General features: G+C 45.1%; 1 protein-coding gene across 1 annotated transcript; it reads left to right on the plus strand.

Annotated features, from left to right (window-relative positions):
- The first annotated feature begins 9,734 nt into the window (after window positions 1–9,734).
- Window positions 9,735–10,505, plus strand: LOC145982264 (uncharacterized). The gene is made up of 2 exons (XM_083115840.1): window positions 9,735–9,976; window positions 10,133–10,505. The coding sequence occupies exons 1-2, from the start codon at window positions 9,735–9,737 to the stop codon at window positions 10,503–10,505; spliced, it is 615 nt and encodes a 204-aa protein (XP_082971966.1).
- The last annotated feature ends 13,466 nt before the right edge of the window (window positions 10,506–23,971 follow it).

Raw genomic sequence — 23,971 nt, forward strand, 5'->3', positions numbered from 1 at the left:
TCGTCCCATCCCTCTTGGCGAGAAGAAGTTATTCTTACCCGCCTGCGTATAGGACACAGCCGTCTAACGCATGGTCACTTGCTGCAAGGGCTGGACCCTCCGCTGTGTCGTGTTTGTAATGTTTTAAGCATTTGACATATTCACGTATCTAGAAATAAGATATAATGACGCCGGCTTCACAGGACGTGCCTCTATTAGCTCCCTGCAAAATACGTGTAAAAGTTTATGACAGTGTAGCAAGTGTAAAAGAATAGTTAAGAAACCGTATTTTATGTGACAGCTGTGATAAGTGGATACATTTTAGCTGTGGAAGGTGCCAAAAGGAAGAAGGATTTGATGAAAATACCGCTTTGTCTTGCCCTCAGTGTACTAAATATGGTGGCTGCTGACAGGTAAACGAGGAGGATAACGCAAGCTTTGTGAAAATAGTAAATATCCTTCAAAGTGACATTGTGGAACTAAAAAACGAGAAAAAGTTGAAACAGAGACTGGAAAATATCGAAAGAAGTGAAGAATCTACCTGCTCCGTTTTCACATGGTCGCAAGTAGTGGAGAAAAGACAAAAAGACGTATATAGCCAAGACTCTAGCAAATCCAAATTGAAAGCATCGTATGATAGCCACAACAGCGCAATTTTTCTAACTTTGTTTGTGGTGATGATATGGTCGACGCTCTGGATGCGCTGTTCTGCTCTTAGAACCGACGACCTGGTCTTGAGGCAATCGACAAAGTCCTCGAATGTGAGATGCTCCCGAACCACCTGTCTGCCGACACCCTTGGCCTTCTTGGTAACGCTGCCCTCGGCTTTGATGGCATAGGCCTTGGCGCGAAGACCTGCAAACTCGAGAATTACATCACCGTCCTTCTCGTCTTTGAGTTTGCCAGGCACCTTCTTGTTGCGGGCCGGGGTACCGTACTTGTTCGGCTGGGGATAGCCCGAGGTGTCGAAGAGGTTATCCAAAGATGGAACTGAGGCTATATCCCCGTATGCGTCGGCTGTACGAACGTGGTACACCAAGCTGTCCGTGTCCGTGTAGAGAAGCGAGATGTTGTGGCCGTAGTGTGGACGTAATATGTCGTAGTACGTCTCGAACATGTGAAGCTTGCTCAGATCCAGAACCGTGGCTCCAACGTAGATGGGCTTGGTGAGCCTCACCTCACCTTGCTTCATGTGAATCAGAGACAGCTGCTCGTTGTAGATTGTTCGAGACTTGAACAATGGACTCGCGACAAGCTGACGACATCGCTTTTTCCTCGTCACCAATTTTATGTCCACGCGATTCCGCACATTCTCCATGGTTTTCCCGAACACCGCATTGTTCATGAGCTTGAAGAAATCCTTATCAAGCTCGGACGTGGCTGCGGTGCGGTGTTCGGTGTTGACTTCAATATATGGACGCAACCACGGAGAATGCTCGAACTTGAGGATGCGGTGAACTGCGTGGACCGTGACCCCTCGCTGCATCAACCACCAGAGATTCTGGTAGTGCAGGACGTAACGCTCTTTGGGCTCGAAGTCCATGACGAGCTTCGTCTGGTTGGAATCGGGTGGACACTTGAACTCGGGTGCAGGGGGAAGATCGCAGAACAAATCATGCAGCTTCTCGGAGAATTGCAGATCAACCTCGGCGAAGAACCCATGTTTTGAATCGTCGAAACCTTCGACGTCAAAGTTGGAGGGGTCAGCCCACTCGAAGCCTCTAAAGAGGAGTGGCTGCATCATGGAGTGCCCGTAGAGGTTATTGACGTCCGTGTACATGATGTAGCTGGACGGTTGTGAGGGGTTGTAGCCGGTGGTCATGTGGTGATTGTTGACGCGCGAGTGTCGCTGCGACACCTGGACCATTCCACCCCGCACGGCACGTTCTACAAACAGCATCATGTCCACGTCCGAAAGAAGCTCAAGCTCGATCTTCGTCACCAGAAACATGGCTGACCACGCCAGTCCGGGGAGACTATAGAAGTAGGCAGGGTCCAGCTGGTAGATTTTCATTGCGGTCGCACGGAACGTCTGGAACACGTCGGCGAGAAGCGTCACATCAAGTCTGAGGTAGGCGTTGTGGTAGTCCCCGAGAGTTCGACAGCCCAGCTCGCGCCACATGGACTGGGCATGGTGATATTCTTCGTCGGTGATGTTCGAGCCTCGTAGCTGACTGTAGAACTTCGCCTGGGGAGGTAGCGACGTCTCCGCGAACTTGGAAGGGTCTGTGATGTATTCGTAGGGGTAGACCCCCTTACGCTTGAAGAGGCCGGCGTCCAAGTTCGGAAAGTTTCTGGAGGTAATGAGCATTTGCTCGTCGCTAAGCTTCCCTGCGAGAGCATCGAGGCTTGCTGGGAGGAACCTCAGGGAGTCGAGGAAGCGAAGCTCGACGGTAGAGCGTGATCCCGGGATCGACACTCGTTTGCTCACACTGATGTAACGCTCCTCGTTCTGGGCGAGAACGTTGATTCCCTCGTTGTCGTACCCAAGATGCTTGATCAGGTGGTGAAAGTCGTACCCCGAGCCGTTGTGGAAGAAGATCGGAATAAATCGCGGGTCCCGGGCCATGAGGTTTCATCCGTTGCACCAAGGACCAACGTACCTACCGTTAAAGTGATCGTGGTGTTGGACTTTACGGTTGTTGGCGGTGTACTCCATGTCGCAGACAGGGCAAGCGATGGTGGGAGCATAGACTTGGGGGCCAACAGTACCTCCCCTATCTCGTTGGCCTCGACAACCATCCTCTCGAGGAAGTGTTTGGCTGCGTCGGGACCACGGTGCACGTAGGGCTCGGGGGCGATGTGCTGGTCTCGCCACACCACAACGTATGCGAAACTGGATGCCTCGTGGAGTTGGTAAGGGGTGGTGGAGGAAACTTCGGGATCTGGATCGCAAGTGGACAGGGGTTTGAGGAAGGCCTCGAAATCCGCGATGATGATAGCGGGATGCTCCACCATGGCACCGTGCATGCGGAAACGCTCCACGGCGCCAGATTCGGGTAAGACTGCCACCCCAGGCTCGTTGGTATTGCAATAATGTTTGTGGCGAGCGAGCTTCTCTGCAGCGATGTTGGGACCTCTGATGCGCTGATAATCCTGCTGTTCTCGATTATCAAAAATAGACAAGCACCTGCGACAAACTTCTATGTGGGTTTTGTCTTTGCTCCGTTGGCTCGAAACAAGTCTAGAGAGGGAACGGATGAGGGTGTAGTGGTGATAGGTCTCGTCCTTGATGAGCAGAAGGTGAATTTCCTGCGCATCATCGTCGTCTACGTCGCTCACCCGGATGGGGTACACCACATTTTTGTCGGTGAGACCGTAAACGTTGATGGCCAACCGAGGGTTGTGTGTACGGGCCTCGAACTTTCGAATGTCCGGGATCTCCACCGGGTAGTCGATCCCAGCCATCGCATCTTCCAGCTCTGCCTCGTAGGGTAGGTAGTGGTTAACCCGGTGTGGATGGTTTTTCGCTCAACTGGGTGCAACGCTGCCAGAACACACCATACGAAGCACTTGGCGTCACTGTTCTGAATATTCAGGACGGCCTTCTTTGCCTCGATGGTAGGTGGTAAGGAGACGTAGCTGGAGGCGGAGAGGGGCACGAACTTGCAAAGTTTGACGTACAGTTCGTGAGGCTCGCCACACAGCGAACCCCCCGAGCCCTTAGCTTGATGTTCTTCTTGTTTGGTCACCAGCTCCTCGGCAAACTGGTTGTAGATGACCTCGAGGTTGTCGACATCCGCCAGATGCAGCGTCTTCGCCTTGGTGTTGTGGCAGAAGCTGTAAATTTCATCAGACGGCTTCTTGTACTGGCAACGTAGCGATGCGTAGAATTTGGTGGAGTGCGTTGCAAGCGCATCGCCGAGGATGGAAACTATCTCTGCTCGCTTCTCCAAAAAACTACGCACGTCGCATGAGCCCTCCAAAGTGAGGACAAAGTCCTCTAACAAACGCTCGAAAGCAGATTGGTTCGCTTTCGCCACAAGCTTGACACGTTTGGCGGATGGTGGCGAGTCGGCTTTCGCTTTCTTCTTGGTCGAGCTGGTCGACGGTTGTGGAACAGGTGCTCCGACGTCAACTTTGCATGATGTTATATGCCTTTTTAAATTATTAATAGTAATATGTTTGTCGCACCTGGGACATGGTTTTGTAGCGGTCACACGCTTACCACGTGCGCAGGTACGACAGTGCCTTTGGAAATGTTTAGTTGAAACACCAGTTTCACAAGTGGGACAAATTTTTACTGATTGCATCTTGTTGAAAAAAATAATATTTGTGGGGTATGTTATTTTATATATATAGTAGAGTGCCACAAAATAAATGCTGTGCAATAAAAAAATCTTCGATGGCTAATTCGCTATAATGAAAATATTTGTGGGGGTGTGTTATATATATATATATATATATATATAGTGGAGTGCCACAAAATAAATACTGCGCAATAATTCACAATGGTGCTGGGTTTGGTGGGAGTGTGCTATTTATGTATATGCTACTTCTTGCTTCTTAATAAATCCTGTAAATAATTGGAAAAAAAATAATTAAGCTTGTGTATAGAAAACACAAAAATATTATGTGTGCATAATTCAACCAAACAATCTTTTTTTTCTAACCCTCAGCCCTCTCGGCATATGAAGTATAAATCATAATTTCAGAAAAAAAAAAACATAGTTATTTTCCGGTCGCCATTTTAAAAATCAAACCATAAGCATTATTTATGTTTATAGTATTCGTCGAGCGATAGCAGATAGAGCAAGAATCGTTTTCCTACAACCCATAGTTGATGAATTACAAAACATCTTAGAAATTACATCTTGAAATTTCAATCCAAAATAACTCGAAAACAGCAGGCAGTAGTCATCACCCCTCCAATAAGTTGTAGAGTACTTCTAATTTTGTATCGAATGCTATTAAAATTTTCGAATTAGGGCAAAAACTAAGCCTGCAAATCAAGTTTCTCAAAAAAATAAAAAAATTGTCTGTATTTCCGAAACTTCGAGGGGGTGGAATCGATTTTATTTGCTAGTCGAATAGTTCTCGTCGAATCCTATCCAACAAACCTAAAATCATCATCCTAGCTCAATTAGGAGTCGAGAAAATCAATATCTTGGAAAACGTCTTAAGATTTTTGTCTTAAGAAAATTTTCTTGACAGACCGGAAGTAACATCTTGAGATACCGGAAGTCGACTTTCTTAAAAATTGAGATATTTGTCTTAAGACGTTTTCCAAGACATTAATTTTCTCGGTTCCTATGGGGCCTAGAACCATGTAACTTTGGTCTATGTATATACCAGCACTTGCCCGACCCTGTGGCCGAGTGGTTCGTATATCGCGCTGCGACGCCAAGAGTCCCGGGTTCGAATCCTGGTCGGGTTTGGTTGTTTGTGAATGTCTATTTTCATCCATTTCATCACTCATCCCCAATCTTCGCAAATTAGCCAAGAGGTACAAAACGCAAAGTAAAATAAACTAAATCAATGAATCAATCATTAAGTTCCGTGTTGCAATCATGAAATTAAATTTTAATTAACTTTTTTTTTTCATCCATCTCTCTCTCTAATCTATATAGCCTGTTCATATTTGGCATGTCAGCCATTTTGTTTACGTAGCAAAAAAAATCTCAAGCTATTTTTTTTGCAAATGCTCGTTGTAGCCATAAGTATAATTGGATATAATTGCCGGATTTTATTTAATTTTAGGTTTAAAATCAATAAGCGTGCATAAAAAAAAACTAAATATTTTAAATAAATAAGATTCGAATAACTATGTACTTCCACTAGCCTTTGTGATAGCGCAGCGGTAGGCTTATATTCAAGGGTTCGATACTCGCACAAGTGGTTCTTGAAACTGTAGGTCCAGTCTCGATTAGCTTTACTGTGCATAAAATAGACTTAAAACATCAAATCAATCAGTACTTACACTAGCCTCTGCGTTAGCACAGCGATAATCTTGTAATCAAGAGTTCGATACTCGCATAAGTGGTTCTTGAAACTGTAGGTCCAGTCCCGATTAGCCTTACTGTGCATAAAGTGGACTTAAAACATCAAATCAATTAGTACTTCCACTAGCTTTTGTGATGACGTAGCGATAACGCCGTTGTCTTGTAATCAAGAGTTCGATACCCGGTGGGGGCATAAGTGGTTCTTGAAACTGTAGGTCCAGTCCAGATTAGCCTTACTGTGCATAAAGTGGACTTAAAAAAAACGCTAACTCAATCAATCAATCAGTACTTCCACTAGATATCAAAAACACGCAACTCTCCTCCATTTTTCCTGTCTTTCTCTAACAATTTAACATATTTATTTTTTTGAAATATGCCCCCGCACACATATTTCCTACCTAGCAACAACGGCACACGGAAGAAAAAAAATATTCCAGCTACCAAGATGCATGCTTCAAATATATAAAAGCAGAGAGAGACATGAAACACCTTCTATATTCTCTCTCTTTTTGCATGTTTTGTGAGTATATTTCCTTCCACAAAAGCAATACCTCATGCAAGCTAAGAAACAAAGTTACTTACTTTTAGAAATTCTGTGGAAATGCTCTTCACTGACGTTAAAAATGAAACAGAATTTTCTACACCAGCGCTTTAAGTTTTATACGGTTTTCTAATGACGTCAAAAATGATATGTTAGCCAACGCAACGTGGACCAATAGAAATCCAAGAACCAAATTCTATAGAACATTCTCCCCCCCCCGACATTTCAGCCACATCATTTTGCGAGTTCCATCGCATCATTGTTACCTATGCTGTTAACTGGCGTCACTAAAAAAACAGGAAGTATAACTTTTGTCATCCCAAGGCCTACGGCAAATGGCAATCTGTGACGCAAGCGATGACTATCAGGGCTATGAAATAAATAACCGGAAAGTTCATTGTATTTTTTCTCTGCCACCAAGCATATTGACTACGTATTGTTGAATTTGTGTCATTGTGTCAATGTTGATAGCATATGCAGAGAGTGGGAACGAAATTGTCGTTTTTCTAGATATCCACAGGCAAAAGCGTAATATTTTTTTCAAATACAATATGACAGTCGCTTTTCGATACCGAAAAACTAAATACAATAAGTATATATATATTTACAATATTAATTTTTATTTAACAATATCTACCTACGAATTTGCCTCGAACGAAAACATGTCATAGAAAAACATTTTTCCAGCCGTAAATTCAAAAATTTTGGCCCCGCGCGCGCGCGCGCGTGTGTGTGTGTGTGTGTGTGGCACATCGTTCCCCCGACAGAGAGAGAGGTTTACAAAGGTCACGATATACAAACATTGCCGGAGTTGGAAAATTACGATATGGCGCATTCGCTCACCACTGTTGCCAGCTATAGGTTTTTCTCTCTCTAGCCCTTGCCAAGTAAAAAAAAATATAGGTAGGAGTTGGGAACACTGCGAGAAAATGGAGCTCATGCCTTACAAGAGAAAACCATTAAGGCGAGCTCCACCGAGCTCCACTTTCTGACGTTGAACCCGTGCAGTGTTGCCATCCACCCATCTCTCTCTTTTTTACGGCAGTGCCGGCTATCCTTGCCGTGTGTGTGTAGGTTGGCAAAAATTGCTTTATGCACTGTAAGGCAAGCCTCAAGCAAAGTTGTCAGTTCCTTGCTTGAGGCTAGGTTAGACCAAAAAAAGTTGTAGGTAGGCTGTCGGTTGTTTAACTCTTCCCCCACTCTCCTCTCTCTTTTTTGTAAAAGGCCATGGTAAAAGTACCAGTAGGTTGGCAACCTTGCTTTATGCACTGTAAGGCAAGCCTCAAGCAAGGTTGCCAGCTCCTTGCTTTAGGTTAGGTTAGACCAAAAAAAGCTGTAGGTAGGCTGTCGGTTGTTTAACTCTTCCCGCACTCTCCTCTCTCTTTTTTGTAAAAGGCCATGGTAAAAGTACCAGTAGGTTGGCAACCTTGCTTTATGCACTGTAAGGCAAGCCTCAAGCAAGGTTGCCAGCTCCTTGCTTTAGGTTAGGTTAGACCAAAAAAAAGCTGTAGGTAGGCTGTCGGTTGTTTAACTCTTCCCCCACTCTCCTCTCTCTTTTTTTTGTAAAAGGCCATGGTAAAAGTACCAGTAGGTTGGCAACCTTGCTTTATGCACTGTAAGGCAAGCCTCAAGCAACGTTGCCAGCTCCTTGCTTTAGGTTAGGTTAGACCAAAAACCTTGGTGATTTTTTTCGAGTAAGGTGTTGGTAATACTGCAAAAAAAATAGGGGGGCTTATGCCTTACAAGAGCAAACCATTAAGGCAAGCCCCACCGAGCCCACTTTCGGGCGTAGTGTTGGCAACACTGCGAGAAAAAGGTTGCCAGCTCCTTGCTTTAGGTTAGGTTAGACCAAAAACCTTGGTGATTTTTTCGAGTAAGGAGCTGGCAACACTGCTCCTCAAGTGGAGATCTTGCCTTACGAGAGAAATCCAGTAAGGAGATCCCCACTTGATGGCGCAGAACCCGGGCACCTACACTACTGACCTCGGGTTCGATACCCTATGGAGATATAAGCGGTCCCGATCCTATTTTAAAGTGTACGTTCTGTCCCGATTAGCCTTACTGTGCATAAAATCAGGATGGTATTTGTAGAGCATGGGGGTCTCGGGGGGGTACTGGTGTCCCTATTTTCAATATTCGTGGTATTTTTCATTAAATTTTAGGGTTTGTATCGTGTGTCTTAGGCATTCTAATACAATACTATTTATGTACAAAAACAACATCGTTCTGTACAAATTTTTTTATTAACACACCGGAATTTTATAGAAACATTACACGTTTTCTACATATACAAATAGCTGTTTTATTTCAGCTCACAGGTTATATTTTACACATTTTTTGTTACATTTCATGATTTATATCTTCTACAGAAACATCACAGGTTTCATTTTACAACAATGGTTACATACAGATGCCCGTTTATCAACACAGTGAACATCTGTAGAATTATTACACGATGTAAGGGTTCCGGGTTTGATACCTGATGGAGGCACAAGTTGTCCGGATCCTACTTTAAACTGTAGGTTCAGTCCCGATTAACCTTACTGTGCATAAAGTGGTCTTAACACACCTAATCAATCAATGTCACGAGATGCTTTTTCATAAATGTCCGCAATATGTCCTATATAAATTTCTATAGCTATAACATATTAGTCAGTGTTAGATATTAGTGTATTAGTATGTGTTAGTTACTCGTTAAGTTTCCTTTTCTTCAGCATTTCCATCATCCGTTCATGCATATCTTCCCCTGTTTCTACTGTCTTTTTATTTTCACCCTTCTCATTTCTCACACCTTTAAACACCTCCATTAATTCAAAACATATTCTTAAAGAAAGATGTGAAGGTACATATTGCGCTTTCTGTACATTTTCTATAAAATCGCCAAACACTGGCGCATCTCGTTTTTTATCAACAATGTAAGTAAATATTTTGACCAAGCAGTCCAGCGATACCTCAATATCTTTACATGTCTCTTCTAATTTTGTCAATAACTCTTCCGCCAGTCCGTTTTCTTCGCAAAAATTCACATAATTGCAGATGTGTTTTTCAACCTGTCTTGCATGCGTTTTACTCCATAAATTCCTTCGTTCTGTTGGACCTGTTGTCGTCTCCTTGATATCTCCATACACCAAACTGAATCCTAGGGGAAGTGTCGACATCTGAAAATATATACAGATTATGTTAGATTTCTATTGCACGCAAACCGCGATTACAATTATACATTTTTGTTTTAGAACGGAAGCCTCGATCTATACGAGGGATATGTCAACTACATGGCGAGTGCGGGGATGCAGGTGGAAAGCGAAAATCTGCAGGCGGCACTCCGTCGTTTCCGCCAGACAACGGAAGGGATTAGCGAGGAGCATCGCACCGCAAACCATCGCATAATGACTGAGGTTGCGGCCCGTATGACGGAGGTCTTCGCCGGGCTGTACAGGGAGCATAATGCATTCCTGACCCGGCGAAGTCAGGCGGAACGGGATCTGGATGCGGAGGTTACCGCAATCCTGGGAAGGTGATTATTTTCTCAATTATATTTATTCTGTACTAATTTTGTAGTTTTTCAGATAATGACCATCTATGAAAACCATTTGTACTAATTTTTTTAATTATACTATATTACTATACTATATTATTTATTTATATTATTTTTTCTTTATTGTTTTTGCAGGTTCCGGCATGCCTCTGATGTTCACACGGCGAATTTCGTGAGGGTTCTGCCGGAGCCCCTTCTCACAGCAATCAGGGAAGGTCGTGTCACCCTGATCCCCCCGGTCCCTGTCGCTTCACCTCCGCCGCCTCCCGCTGCTGAACCTCAGCCAGGCCCAGCCGCTCCGCCGGTCCCTGCTGCCGCTGCTCCACCACCCCCTGCCCCTGTCGCTACACCTCCGCCGGCCCCTGCCCCCATTGCTTCACCTCCGCCGGCCTCTCCATTTTCACCTCCCGTCATCGATATCGATGCGGAAGCCGCTGCTTTGGTTGCAGCTCTTTCGCCACCCGTCATCGATATCGCTGACGAGGAGGTTGATGTAGAGGAACAATAAACATCTAAATACAGGTAATATTTTTCTTTTCTCACCTTTTATTCTGCTTCTTCCACTTCTGATGTATCTGTTTCGGCAAGTATTTGAGGAAACTCTCTGTGGGGCCTCCGACTCTCGAATTGGTCCTCTAGCTTACCAATACCTGAAACAAACAGATATTTCCGTCTGAGATCCGGGTGGCATGAGGGATGGTCGGAAAATTCCGCCATCTGTTTCACATCTAATGTAGAACCTTTTATGTCTAGCGTCTCGCCCAATTTAGCATACAACCTCATATCGCACCTGAACCACTGCATCACTTCGGTCATCTTCAGCACAGATTCCGTATGTTTTACGAAATTCGTGCATCAATGCCGCCACGTCATCGCTCCCAACAACCATATATTTCTTGTGACAGCCTACCCGGTACAGCTCGGGAATTTCCACATCCATCAGCTCTTCCAAATTCTCATATAACACCAATTCTAAATTCGTTGTGTCCATGCGATGCCTCTCGTCTGCCATCATAATATATTTTCTAGCCAGACAGTATGGAGACGCATGCAGGTGTGTCACATCTACATGTTCGGAATTTAATTCCGTTTCCGTCTCCATACACAGGCATTCTAATGGGGCGATTCCCGACGCTACAATAAAAGGTCCTGCACTATACCCGTCTGCAGCTATATTACCTGCTACCCGGTTACTCCAGGCACGAAAAGGTACATGGCCGTAAACAGGTGCCCTCTCATACCGAAAACGTGTCTCACATAATCCGCTTTTCCGATCGTTGAAGAAGTACATGTCAATAGGAAACCCTTGATCATTGTACTGCATCATACACTGATCAGGCAAATTTCTATTATAAAATGTGACCAAAAGCGATTCCCTGTATCTAACAGGGATATCCAGTATCAACAATTTGGAATTTATACTCGCCGAAATTCTTTTTTTGTGATTTATCGGGTTTTTCAATGTGGAAACTGATACCGGATATGCAAGACACGTTTTCGGGCAGGGAAAGCGCTCTGTATACTTGTACATTGGATTGATGTTAACTCTCCGTTGCCGTTTCCTCACACCGCCACCGATATTGTCTATTTCGCCATCTTTAATTTCCTCATACTGATGCTTTTCATAGTTTCTCGCCCCCCACCTTGCCCGAACTTGCTGTTCCGTCAGATATTCCGGAACTTCAACATTCGCTCTCCCTTTTGTTGTTTTGTTAGGCGATTCTGCCAATATCGGTGATTGTGGAGGTGTCGGTAACGGGCGTCGGTAACTAACTGCTGACTCCATCTGCGGTGGTTGATCGAAGGACTTTCTACAGATCACAACACTCACCAGTTTCGCCAGCCACGATACCACACCCATACTCACCTTTCAGTTGCTTCACTCGATACCTGCTCGGACAAAGGCGATAGTATTTTGCGTCGATGCAAGGTAAGTCTGCAGACAACAGAGTGTTTTCTTCCAGGTGACAGAAAGGCTGCTGCTTCGACAACTGCGATGATGATTCTGGTAACTTCACACTCCACTAATCCTTTAAATACCACCCTTCCGATCTACGTCATCGATAAACATTGCTCGCATCCGTTCACGCAAAGCGTCCAACGCCCACGTTCCTCTCCTATCTTCTTCGTGTCCTGGTACACTATACACAGTCACTTCTTCCGCGAAACCTACTCTTTTTGCTCTCTTTATTTTCTTTACCTCTAGACTCTCCGACTCCTTTTTCTTTTTTTGCTGTTCTTCCTCCATGATATGCTAGGAGACTTTTATTCTCCTTTTCTTTAACAGTCTGATGATGTCATAACATCTTCTCAATCACCAGACACATTACCATTCCGCCCACCCCATCCCAACAAACACACCACACATATCACTCACTAATTCCAAGAATTGTATAACGCTCACACACCATCTGCTCTCATCCATTACCAGACCGACAAACACGTCACACCAAAGCCTCTCGTAACAAACACCATCTGTTCTTATCCATTAACAGTCTGCAACCCTTGACTCCATTCCAACAGACCCAACACGCTCCCCGTTCCAAGAATTCGATAACGGTCGCACCATCTGTTCTCAACCGAACTCATCGACGCCATCTGTTTTCAGACGTCGGAAACTCCCGACCAACCGTCACCGGGAGAAACCCGAATATTTTTCCTCCTACAACCAATCAGACTCCTCTTCACCAATTAAGCCCCACCCATTTATAACGTCACACCAATCAGGAGGAAAAAAAAACAAAAAACACTGCTGCGTCATCAATTGATCTTTGATCGATCTTTTCCAATCAATTGATTTATCGACCTCAAGGCGGTACCATAACTACTGACGAACATCGGCCTGTGTGTTGAATTCGCTGGGCGTGTAGTACATGTCCACGTTTACCTCGGTCACGCGCTTGTAAGCAGAGTACGCTACGTAAAGTTTGAGGTAATCATCTTTGGTCATGTCGAGGTTGTAATTTTCGCGCGGGAACACTTCCTTCCTCCCATTCTTGAGATAAACGTTCTTGATCTTGCAGTCGTCGAACTTGCTGGAATCTTTTTCCTGATTCTTGTTCCTCCCGGTCTGAAATACCCGGTATAATTTTGTTGCTGTGCTGCGTGACGTTAGGTATAAGGTACATGCTGTAGAATGAACGCAGAGCTACGGATTTAGCATAGACGATGTCGTCGTGAAGCGTGAGTTTCAAGATCGAAGATTCGCTCGTGAGATGGAACACGCTAATCGTGATGCTGTTTCAGGTTCCACAATGCTTTCTGGAAATCTTCCACCTGCGGCTTATTTATTTTAGAGAGAATGATTGATTGATTGAATTAAAATTTGTGGGTGCGTCGGCACTTAAGGCCATTTCGCACCCTTCTATGTATACGGGGAAATGTCCCCTTATCTAAAATTCTGACTTAAAATTTAAAAAAGGGGTGTAGATAGCCCCTTGGAAAAAACTAAAAGTGCAAGGTTGTAAAGAGACCTGCACGAGACAAACACGACACATTAAAAAGTCAGAAAAAACAAACTAAAAACCTCCTTACAGACGGTGGAAGAGTCCAGCTCTTCGCAAAAACCTAAAAACATGGGATAAAATACTGCTGTCATCACCCAAGAGGGATGACAAACAGCCGGAAAGGTTAAAAGTCTGCCGGAGGTAAGCAAGATCGACACATTCAACGAGAATGTGTCGGATGCTTAAAATAACATTACAAGTACGACACAACGGAGGGTCCAGCCCTTGGAGCAGGTGACCATGCGTTAGACGGCTGTGTCCTATACGCAGGCGGGTAAGAATAACTTCTTCTCGCCGAGAGGGATCCGTATCCCATTCGGCCTGCCAAGTGTCAAGAAGGCGACAACGGAACACGTTCTGCAGGTCGCTAGCTGGCAAAAGGTGGACGAGAACATCGCCATCTCCATCAGCAGACTTGGCGGCAGCATCAGCTGCTTCGGTCCCCTGGATGCCCACGTGGTTAGGGACCCAACAGAAGTGTACATCCGCACTGGCTGATAAGGACACAGGCCGTCTGAATATGCGTTGCGCTACCGGATGCCGGGAATACGGCGAATCCAGGGTCTGCAAAACGCTGGTCGAATCACTGCACACAAGGACTTTCTTCAGACCATTGACGTCTGCAAAGTCCAGTGCCTTTAGAATGGCGTATAACTCTGCCGTAAAGATGGTTGGTTGCTTTGGTGTTTTAAGTCCACTTTATGCACAGTAAGGCTAATCGGGACTGGACCTACAGTTTAAAGTGGAATCCGAACCACTATGTGCCTCCACCGGGTATCGAACCCCGAACCCCTTGATTACAAGGCGACGACGCTACCAATGCACCATCGGGGAGCCGTAAAGATGGAACACGCAGGATGACGCGAGTAACTGGAACTTTGAGAGTGTACGACGAAGGCGCAAACAACTGATTCCACTGTCTTGGACCCATCCGTGTAAAACACATTAAAATTGGGGTGCTTCGCACGAAGTTCTAAAAACCGTTGCTGGTATACAACCATTGGTGTTTCTGCCTTTGGAAGAGCAGTTAGAGAAAAATCGATGGAAGGTGCAGGAAACTCCCAGGTAGGGAGAGGCGGAATGAATGGAGAGACGCCAGGAAGATCACTGTCAACACCAAGTGCTGACAGGATCTCGTCTGCACGAACACCAAATGGTCTAGTGACACTAGGGTGGAGCCCGTAACTTGCCAGCCTACATTTGTCTGAGATGGTGTGGAATGAAGGATGTGAAGGCATCGAGCGAAGATGGAGGAAGTGGTTAACTACCACCCGCTGTCTTCGCAGAGACAGCGACGGCTCAGATGCCTCTACATACAAACTGGCGACTGGACTGGTCCGAAAGACACCAGTGCACACACGTATAACAGCATGGACAGTGTCTAGGATGCGAAGTCTAGATGGGCGGGCAGAAGAATACACAACACATACATAATCTAGCTTCGACCTGATGAGTGCACGGTATAGGCGAAGCAATATCGTTCTATCAGCACCCCAGGAAGTATGAGATAAAACGGGTACAAGTTGAGAACTCGAAGACAAGATAACTTTAATGGCGAAGGTGAGGTAGACATGTTAATTTCTTATCGAAAATGAGGCCCAGGAAGCGGACCTTATTCACGAAGCACAAGGGAGATTTCCCCATGTACAGGTCAGGATCGAAGTGACATGTACGCTGACGACAAAAGTGAACACACACGGATTTCTCGGATGAGAAGGTGAAACCTGTTTCGGAGGACCACTCAACCAAACGGTTTATCGTCAGTTGGAGTTGACGAGAAGCTGACGCGAGATTCCGTGAGCGACAAAAGATCGTGAGGTCGTCTACATAGAGGAGACCATGTACAGGGGCAACAATGCTTGCCATAACACTCTTCACTGCTATGGCAAACAGAGTCACACTAAATACGCTGCCCTGCGGGATACCGTTCTCTTGTTCGTGAAGATCCGAAAAGGAGTTCCCAACACGTACGCGGAAAAAAACGATCTGATAAAGAGTTTTGAATAAAGTACGCCATATGGCAACGGACACCCCAAGAATGGAGCTGTTTAATGTTTCCAAAGCGCCACGTTGTGTCATATGCTTTTTGGAGGTCAAAGAAAACTGTAACTAAATGTTCCTTGTTGAGGAATGCGTCCTGAATATGTGTTTCCAGCTGAACCAGATGGTCCAGTGTGGAACGGTTGGAGCGAAAATCACATTGAAAATTACTTACAATGAGTTTTCCTCCAAAAACCGGGTGAGACGCTTGTTGATCATGCCTTCCATCAACTTGCACACACAGCTAGTTAAGGCAATAGGCCTATAACTCGAGGCTGCGGTGCGTTGTTTACCTGGTTTCAGGATAGGAGTCATTCCATTCCAGATCAACACAGATATGTGCAATTTTTAACCTGACCATCTCCGATTTTCATGAAATTTGGGGAGTTGAAACTATTTATAGAACTTAGTAACTATGAAAATTTTTAGTCTCGTGCGTCTTGTAATTGTTAAATTATTCAAGGTCAAAGTTCGCAGAAATTGCCTTTTTTGAGCCAGCTTAGCTATACTACATGTGCTGTAACTCCGCCACTATTTTGCCTAGGAAGCTCAAATAAAGCTTATTGTACAGGGAATTGAATAAGCTTTCCAGTGATATATAACAAGCCTACCTTTGGATAAAAATATAATTTTGTCACGTGACCTTGACTTTGACCTTGAATATCTCAAAACATATCATCACCAAAAATCGTGGAAAAATATATTTGGTCCCTCATACCATACTCTAAAACATACCAAAAAATCATTCTGGGACTGCAATAGGATCAGACGATACAAAATAATATGTGTAACTATGTGACTGATAAGAGCCCCATTACATGAACTATGAAGAGTCAAATGTCCCTTAACACTCCCTACAAAATGTGAAGGAGTTATCCTGGGTATAATAGGTCATAAAAGAAATAGGTTAGGCACAGGGAGATCCCTAGCCGTGTGTGTCAAGCGCAGATCCGGCATATTGTTGACCGCCATATTGAATTCAACGCAAAATTTTCAAAGGAAAGAGGGTGATGTGATATATCAAATGAGGCTAGAATTTCACGAGAAATGAAGTGACGAAGGTTTATCCAACATATATTTAACCAGCAAAAATTTATTACTGCATGCTTGTAACCATTTTCTCCTTTTCGAGGTGTTAAAAACAATCCATTGGAATGCTACTAATGTGTTAGGAACTCATCGAGATCACGCTGACATCCTGGGAGAGAATAAAGTATATGCGCCATTGCATATGATTTTAATCAGCTACATTCACCAAATATTTGAATAGTGAAGAATATTAGGAAAAGTATCTAAAAAATTACGTGACACTTCCTTTGGAATGAAAAATTCTTCAGTGAAAAGGCAAATTTTTATTTTCACGGTGAAGTTAATTAATAAAAATAATATGCAATACCTGTGATTTGCTCAGTCGAATGGTTGTTGCTGCTAAGCTAATTATGTGGTATAATGTATGGCGAACGGAAATGGTTGGTCCACATTCAACAACGGAACCTTAAATGGTGAGGTCTTCTTGGATATTTAAGTGAACAGGTTTTTTCACCGTTGCTTACGGGATATGGCACTTTTCGAGAGTTTTGAAACAGGACAGAGTGTGACCACACTATGTGGAGATTTTCGTTATTTCTTCATGGTAATTTTCTAGGTAGATTGATGGGCACACGAGGATCTATTAAAAGGCCTGCACATTCCCCAGATCTAACATCTTAGGAGGACTTTTACCTTCAGAAACATTTGAAGAGAATGGTGCATGTACTAAAAGTCCCTGATATTGACCATCTGAGAGAAGGCATAGTTGCTTGCGATGTTGTTGGACATGCTACATTACCAAATGTTCTATGCGAGTGTGAGAGACGTCAACGAGTGTGCTCACAGGAACATTGACAACATTATAATGTGCATATATCGTAACTGAAAGATATGTGTATAACTTTTTGCTGGCGTAAGATACGTTGGAAAATTCTTCGTCACTTCATTTCTCGTGAAATTCTAGCCTCATTTGATATATCACATCACCCTCTTTCCTTTGAAATTTTTGCGTTGAATTCAATATGCAGGTCAACAATATGCTAGACCTGCGCTTCACACACACGGCTAGGGATCTCCCTGTGCCTAACCTATTTCTTTCTTGACCAATTATACCCAGAAAAACTCCTTCACATTTTGTAGGGAGTATTAAGGGACATTTGACTCTTCATAATTCATGTAATGGGTCTTTTATCAGTCACATAGTTACACATAATATTTTGTATCTTCTGATCCCATTGCAGTCCCAGAATGATTTTTTGGTATGTTTTAGAGTATGGTATGAGGCACCAAATATATTTTTTTCACGATTTTTGGTGATGACATGTTTTGAGATATTCAAGGTCAAAGTCAAGGTCACGTGACAAAATTATATTTTTAACCAAAGGTAGGCTTGTTATATATAACTGGAAAGCTTGTTCAATTCCCTGTACAATAAGATTTATTTGAGCTTCCTACGCAAAATAGTGGCGGAGTTACAGCAGATTTAGTATAGCTAAGCGGGCTCATTGATTGATTGATTGGTTTAAAAATTGTTTGGGTGCGTCGGCACTAAAGGCCATTTTGCACCCTTCTATGTATACGGGGAAATAGCCCCTTATCTAAAATTCTGACTCAAATCTTAAAAAGGGGTGTAAATAGCCCCTTGGGAAAAAATTAAAAGTGCAAGGTTGTAAAAAGACCTGCACGAGACAAACACGACACATTAAAAAGTCAGAACAAACCAACTAAAAACCTCCTTACAGACGGTGGAAGAGTCCAGCTCTTCGTAAAAAACTAAAAACATTTGATAAAATGCTGCTGTCATCACCCAAGAGCGATGACAAATAGCCGGAAAAGTTAAAAGTCTGCCGGAGGTAAGCAAGATCGACACATTCAACGAGAATGTGTCGAATGCTTAATAAAATATTGCAAACACGACACAACGGAGGGTCCAGCCCTTGCAGCAACTGACTATGCGTTAGACGGCTGTGTCCTAGACGCAGGCGGGTAAGAATGACTTCTTCTCGCCGAGAGGGACGGGACGAGGAACGCCAAGCACCTGTGGTGGGCTTAATAGCATGAAGCTTGTTCCCCGTTTCCGTATCCCACTCGGCCTGCCAAGTGTCAAGAAGGTGACAACGGAACACGTTCTGCAGGTCGCTAGCTGGCAAAAGGTGAACGAGAACATTGCCGTCTGCATTAGAGGACTTGGCGGCAGCATCAGCTGCTTCGTTCCCCTGGATGCCCACGTGGCTAGGGACCCAACAGAAGTGTACATCGGCACTGCTAGATAAGGACACAAGCCGTCTGAATATGCGTTGCGCTACTGGATGCCGGGAATACGGCGAATCCAGGGTCTGCAACACGCTGGTCGAATCACTGCACACAAGGACTTTCTTCAGACCATTGACGTCCGCAAAGTCCAGTGCCTTTAGAATGGCGTACAACTCTGCCGTATAGATGAAACAGGCAGGATGTAGCAAGTAACTGGAACTTTGAGAGTCTAGGACGAAGGCGCAACCAACTGATTCGAATGTCTTGGACCCATCCGTGTAAAACACATTAAGATTGGGGTGCTTCGCACGAAGTTCTAAAAACCGTTGATGGTATACAACCATTGGTGTTTCTGCTTTTGGAAGGGCAGTCAGTGAAAAGTCGATAGAAAGTGCAGGAAACTCCCAGCTAGGGAGAGGCGGAATGAGTGGAGAGACGCCAGGAAGATCACTGCCAACACCAAGTGCTGACAGGATCTCGTCTGCACGAACACCAAATGGTCTAGGGACACTTGGGTGGAGCCGATACCTTGGCAGCCTACCCTCGTCTGAGATGGTGTGAAATGAAGGATGTGAAGGCATCGAGCGAAGATGGAGGAAGTAGTTCACTACCAGCCGCTGTCTTCGCAGAGACAGCGACGGCTCAGATGCCTGTACGTATAAACTGGCGACTGGACTGGTCCGAAAGAGCGGGCGGGCAGAAGAATACACAACACATCCATAATCAAGCTTCGACCTGATGAGTGTACGGTATAGGCGAAGCAGTACCGTCCGATCAGCACCCCAGGAAGTATGAAATAAAACACGTAAAAGTGGAGAACTCGAAGACAAGAGAACTTTAATGGTGAAGGTGAGGTAGCCATGTTAATTTCCTATCGAAAATGAGGCCCAGGAAGCGGACCTCATTCACGAAGCACAGGGGAGATTTCCCCATGTACAGGTCAGGATCGAAATGAAATGTACGCTGACGACAAAAGTGGACACACACGGATTTCTCGGATGATCACTCAACCAAACGGTTTATCGTCAGTTGGAGTCGACGAAAAGCTGACGTGAGATTCCGTGAGCGACAAAAGATCTTGAGGTCGTCTACATAGAGGAGGCCATGTAATGCGGAAAGAATGTTTGCCATAACATTGTTTACTGCTATGGCAAACAGAGTCACACTTAATACGCTGCCCTGCGGGACACCGTTCTCTTGTTCGTGAAGATCCGAAAAGGAGTTCCCAACACGTACGAGGAAAAAGCGAACTGATAAAAAAAAAATCAATAAAGTACGCCATATGGCCACGCACGCCCCAAGAATGGAGCTGCTTTACGATGCCAAAGCGCCACGTTGTGTCATATGCCTTTTGGAGGTCAAAGAAAACTGCAACTAAATGTTCCTTGTTGAGGAATGCATCCTGAATATGTGTTTCCAGCTGAACCAGATGGTCCAGTGTGGAACGGTTGGAGCGAAAACCACATTTAAAATTACTTATCAAGCAGTTTTCCTCCAAAAACCAGGTGTGACGCTTGTTGATCATGCGTTCCATCAACTTGCACACATAGCTAGTTAAGGCAATAGGCCTGTAACTCGATGCTGCGGTGCGTTGTTTACCTGGTTTCAGGATGGGAACAATAATAGCTTCTCTCCAGGAAGTGGGGAAAATTGCCTCCAACCAAAGCCTGTTGAATACCGCCAGAAGGAAATTTCTTGCTCCAATGGGCAGATGACGAAGCATCTCATAGTGGATCTTGTCCACTCCAGGAGCTGTAATCTTGGAATTTCGAAGCGCCTGATCAAACTCCCGTTCAGTGAATGGAGAGTTGTATGGTTCGGTGTTATGACTTCGAAAAACTAGATATTAGCTATGTCTCCGGAATCAGTGTGCAACGTCCCATCATCCTCTAGAGAACTCTGAGGAGTAGATGCACCCCCTGGATGCCACGTACTTTGGTCCTAACGGCTTTCGACGAAGCCTGCGAAGCCACGTATTGGACCCAGCACGCCTTCTTTCTGGCTCGGATGAGCCGGCCGGCACGGGCACGTTTAATGCGGACCTGCTCGTGGTTTGCGGCAGTGTGGTTCCTATTAAATCGATGTAGGGCATGATTGCGGTCCTTGATGGCTGCACCGATTTCCCCAGTCCACCAGGGGACTGGGCGTCGCCTCGCAGGACCACTGGGATGTGGAATGGAGGTGCGTGCAGCATCATGCACTCGTGACACAAATATATCAAAGGCGTCGATGGCTGGCAAAGTCGATGCTAGATCGACTTTAAGGCCCACTGCACGCTCGAAGGCAAACCCAGTCGGCCCAACTGAGATGGCAGTGAGGATGTTTTTCACGTGAGTGCTGAAGATGATCGCAAGTTAGAAGGAGTGGGAAGTGATCACTCCCACAGAGATCAGGGTGAACGCTCCAAGATGTTGTAGGAGCAAGGCTGGGACTGCAGAAGGACAAGTCCAACACAGAGTATGTGCCTGAAAAAAGAGTGAAATATGTAGGAGTCCCATCATTCAGCAACGTTAAAGCTGATGCCTCAAGGAATTGATCTACAATTTGACCCCGGGGCTCTGTACGAACGGAGCCCCATAAACGTTGGTAGGAATCAAAATCGCCCAAAAGAACTACAGGAGACGGAAGTTGTTCGAATATACGAAGGAGGTCCTCAAGAGAAAATCGCTCCTCCCTTGTGATGTGGACACAGCACACAGATATTGGCTGTGGTAGATGGACCCGCACGGCGACAGCTTGGAGTGGATGGTATCTCGAACACCGATTGCAACACCACCGTGTGCACGACGACCCTCAGGAAACTTGTCGGCGCGGTAAAGCGTGTATCCGTTCAGAATAATGGATTCACTTGGACGAAAATGTGTCTCTTGGAGACACATGATGGCAGGGTCAAATTCAGATATTAAGATTTGCAGTTCCTCGAGATGAGCACGGAAATTGTTAAGGTTCCATTGGAGACAATAAGCCATAGCTGGAGTTATTATAGTTACCTTTTGAGGCGTACTCTATTTCTAGACCCTGTAACCTTGATAAATTCTTCATCCGTATCCGTATCATGTCCTCGGGTAACGACAAAGAGAGCGAAGGGGATGAAGAAGGGGCAGTGGGGGCGGGTGCTTTTAGCGCCCGTCGGGCAGCTCTCAGCTGCGTTTTAAGTTTCAGGGTGGTGGCTGCCACCCTGACTGGAGAGCTACTGGACCTGATAAAATAATCTTTGCTATGCACCTGCTTGAACTTCTCTGTGGAGCGAGGAGTGGTTGCTGGTTTCCTCGAAGCAGGGCGGCCTACTAGGGGAAGCGTTGCAATTTGAGTGGACACGTCGCTGGTTTGTACACCTATACTTCGACGGGTAGAAGCAGCTGCAGCAACTGTAGCGAATGGCACAGGTAGAGTGGTGCGTATGCTTTCACGGAGACGTTGTTTTGCTTCACCTGCGGAGATTTTCTATGTGACGACCAACACTCTGATTTTCTTCTCGTGTTGGAAACAGGGGCAGTCACGATGCCAGACTGGGTGCTCGCCTTTGCAATTAATGCATTTGGGACCAGAAGAACAAGGTTCGGTCCCATGAGCAGGTTTACTACACTTACCACAAAGGGCGGTAGTGGCCTTGCAGGAAGGCTGAGTGTGCCCGAAGTGCTGGAATTTGAAACACACCATCGGGTTAGGGATGTGCGGACGGACTTTGAGTCTCAAATATACAGCCTGTACCATATCTGGGATAGTGGTTGTTTGGAATGTCAGTATAAGTCAAGCAGTTGGCACAAGTTCTCCGGACTTTCGGGTCTTTATTCGCTGCACTGCGGTCACATGTTGGTCTGAGAGTGCTTCAAGAATCTCTTCCTCCTCAGCATTTAGCAGATCCCAGTGGCGTATCACACCTTTACTACTGTTAAGTTGACGTTGGGGTTCAACATTAACAGTGAAGTCGCCCAAAGATCTTAGCTTTAAAAGTTGTTGGTCTGGCGATCTGTACTGGTCTGGATAAGTAGACTCCCGTTTCTCAGCTTTTTTTATTTCTGGTACGTCTGAACCAGCGGCGTAGTCTAGCTATTTCTTGATCAGAAACGGTGACAGGTCCTTTAATGTAGCAGCTCCATATTTCTTGGTTGTTGCAGATTCATCGTTACTGTCGGTCTTCTGCACAATACTAATCACAAGATAACGTGGCACGTTACTTTTCTTTTCCACTAATTGAAGCGGGCTCGAAGGCCACGCTCGTTTTGGGGGTTTCCCCCCGTCTGAGTTGTTTTTTGTACCCATATACAAAATTTGTTAGTGTGCAGGGTCCATAAATTGTCGCTTCGACATGCCCTCTATGCCGAGGAAGGCCTTACCCAAAAATGGAGGCTACTTGAGGACCAAACCGAAATTACCGAGGCCACGTTCGTGACTGCACCTACCCCTGCAGCCAACACTGTCACATCGGCACGTGCAACTCACACCTTGGGTAAGGTTTTTTTATCGAGTTTGTCTCCCCTAGCAGGACCCTTAGTTATAGGGAGGTCAAAGATATGGAGATTTGAAATTGAATTTAAAATTTTGGGTGCGTCAGCACTAAGGCTATTTTGTACCCGTCACACTATACGGGGTCCAGTCCCTTATCTTTACACATAACAACTCTAACGTTGCTTAATTAAAATCATAAAATATTAAAATGTTGTGACTTTCGTTAAAAACTGAGGCTGCAAAGAACACTCAGCACAAATAAGGACAAAACACAGGACAACACAAACAAAATTATACTGGCCATGGGGCCAGTCGCCAGAGCCTCGTTAGTCTTTAGTCCAGGGTGTACTAACGTGGAAGTGAGGTTGACAGTTGGGTGTACTACGTGGAAAATCACCCCTTACACCCCAAAGATATGGAGATGAATGACGTGATGGAATGGCGAGAACATGAGATATGGAGGTGAAGAATGAGTGAAATGATGAGATGAAAATGACCTCCCTACCTTAGTTTCTTAGAGGGAGGTCAAAGATATGGAGATGAATGACGTGGTGGAATGGTGAAAAACGTGATATGGATGTGAAGAATGGGTGAAATGATGAGATAAAAATGGCCTCCCTACTAAGCCCCCTCGCCCCGTCTAGGCAGTCCTACATGGAGGGTGCATCTGAATCTGATTCCGAGCGATGAACTTGCA

This window comes from Lepisma saccharinum, unplaced genomic scaffold (assembly GCF_977018435.1).
Source record: "Lepisma saccharinum unplaced genomic scaffold, izLepSacc3.1 HAP1_SCAFFOLD_35, whole genome shotgun sequence".
NCBI classification, from domain to species: Eukaryota; Metazoa; Arthropoda; class Insecta; order Zygentoma; family Lepismatidae; genus Lepisma; species Lepisma saccharinum.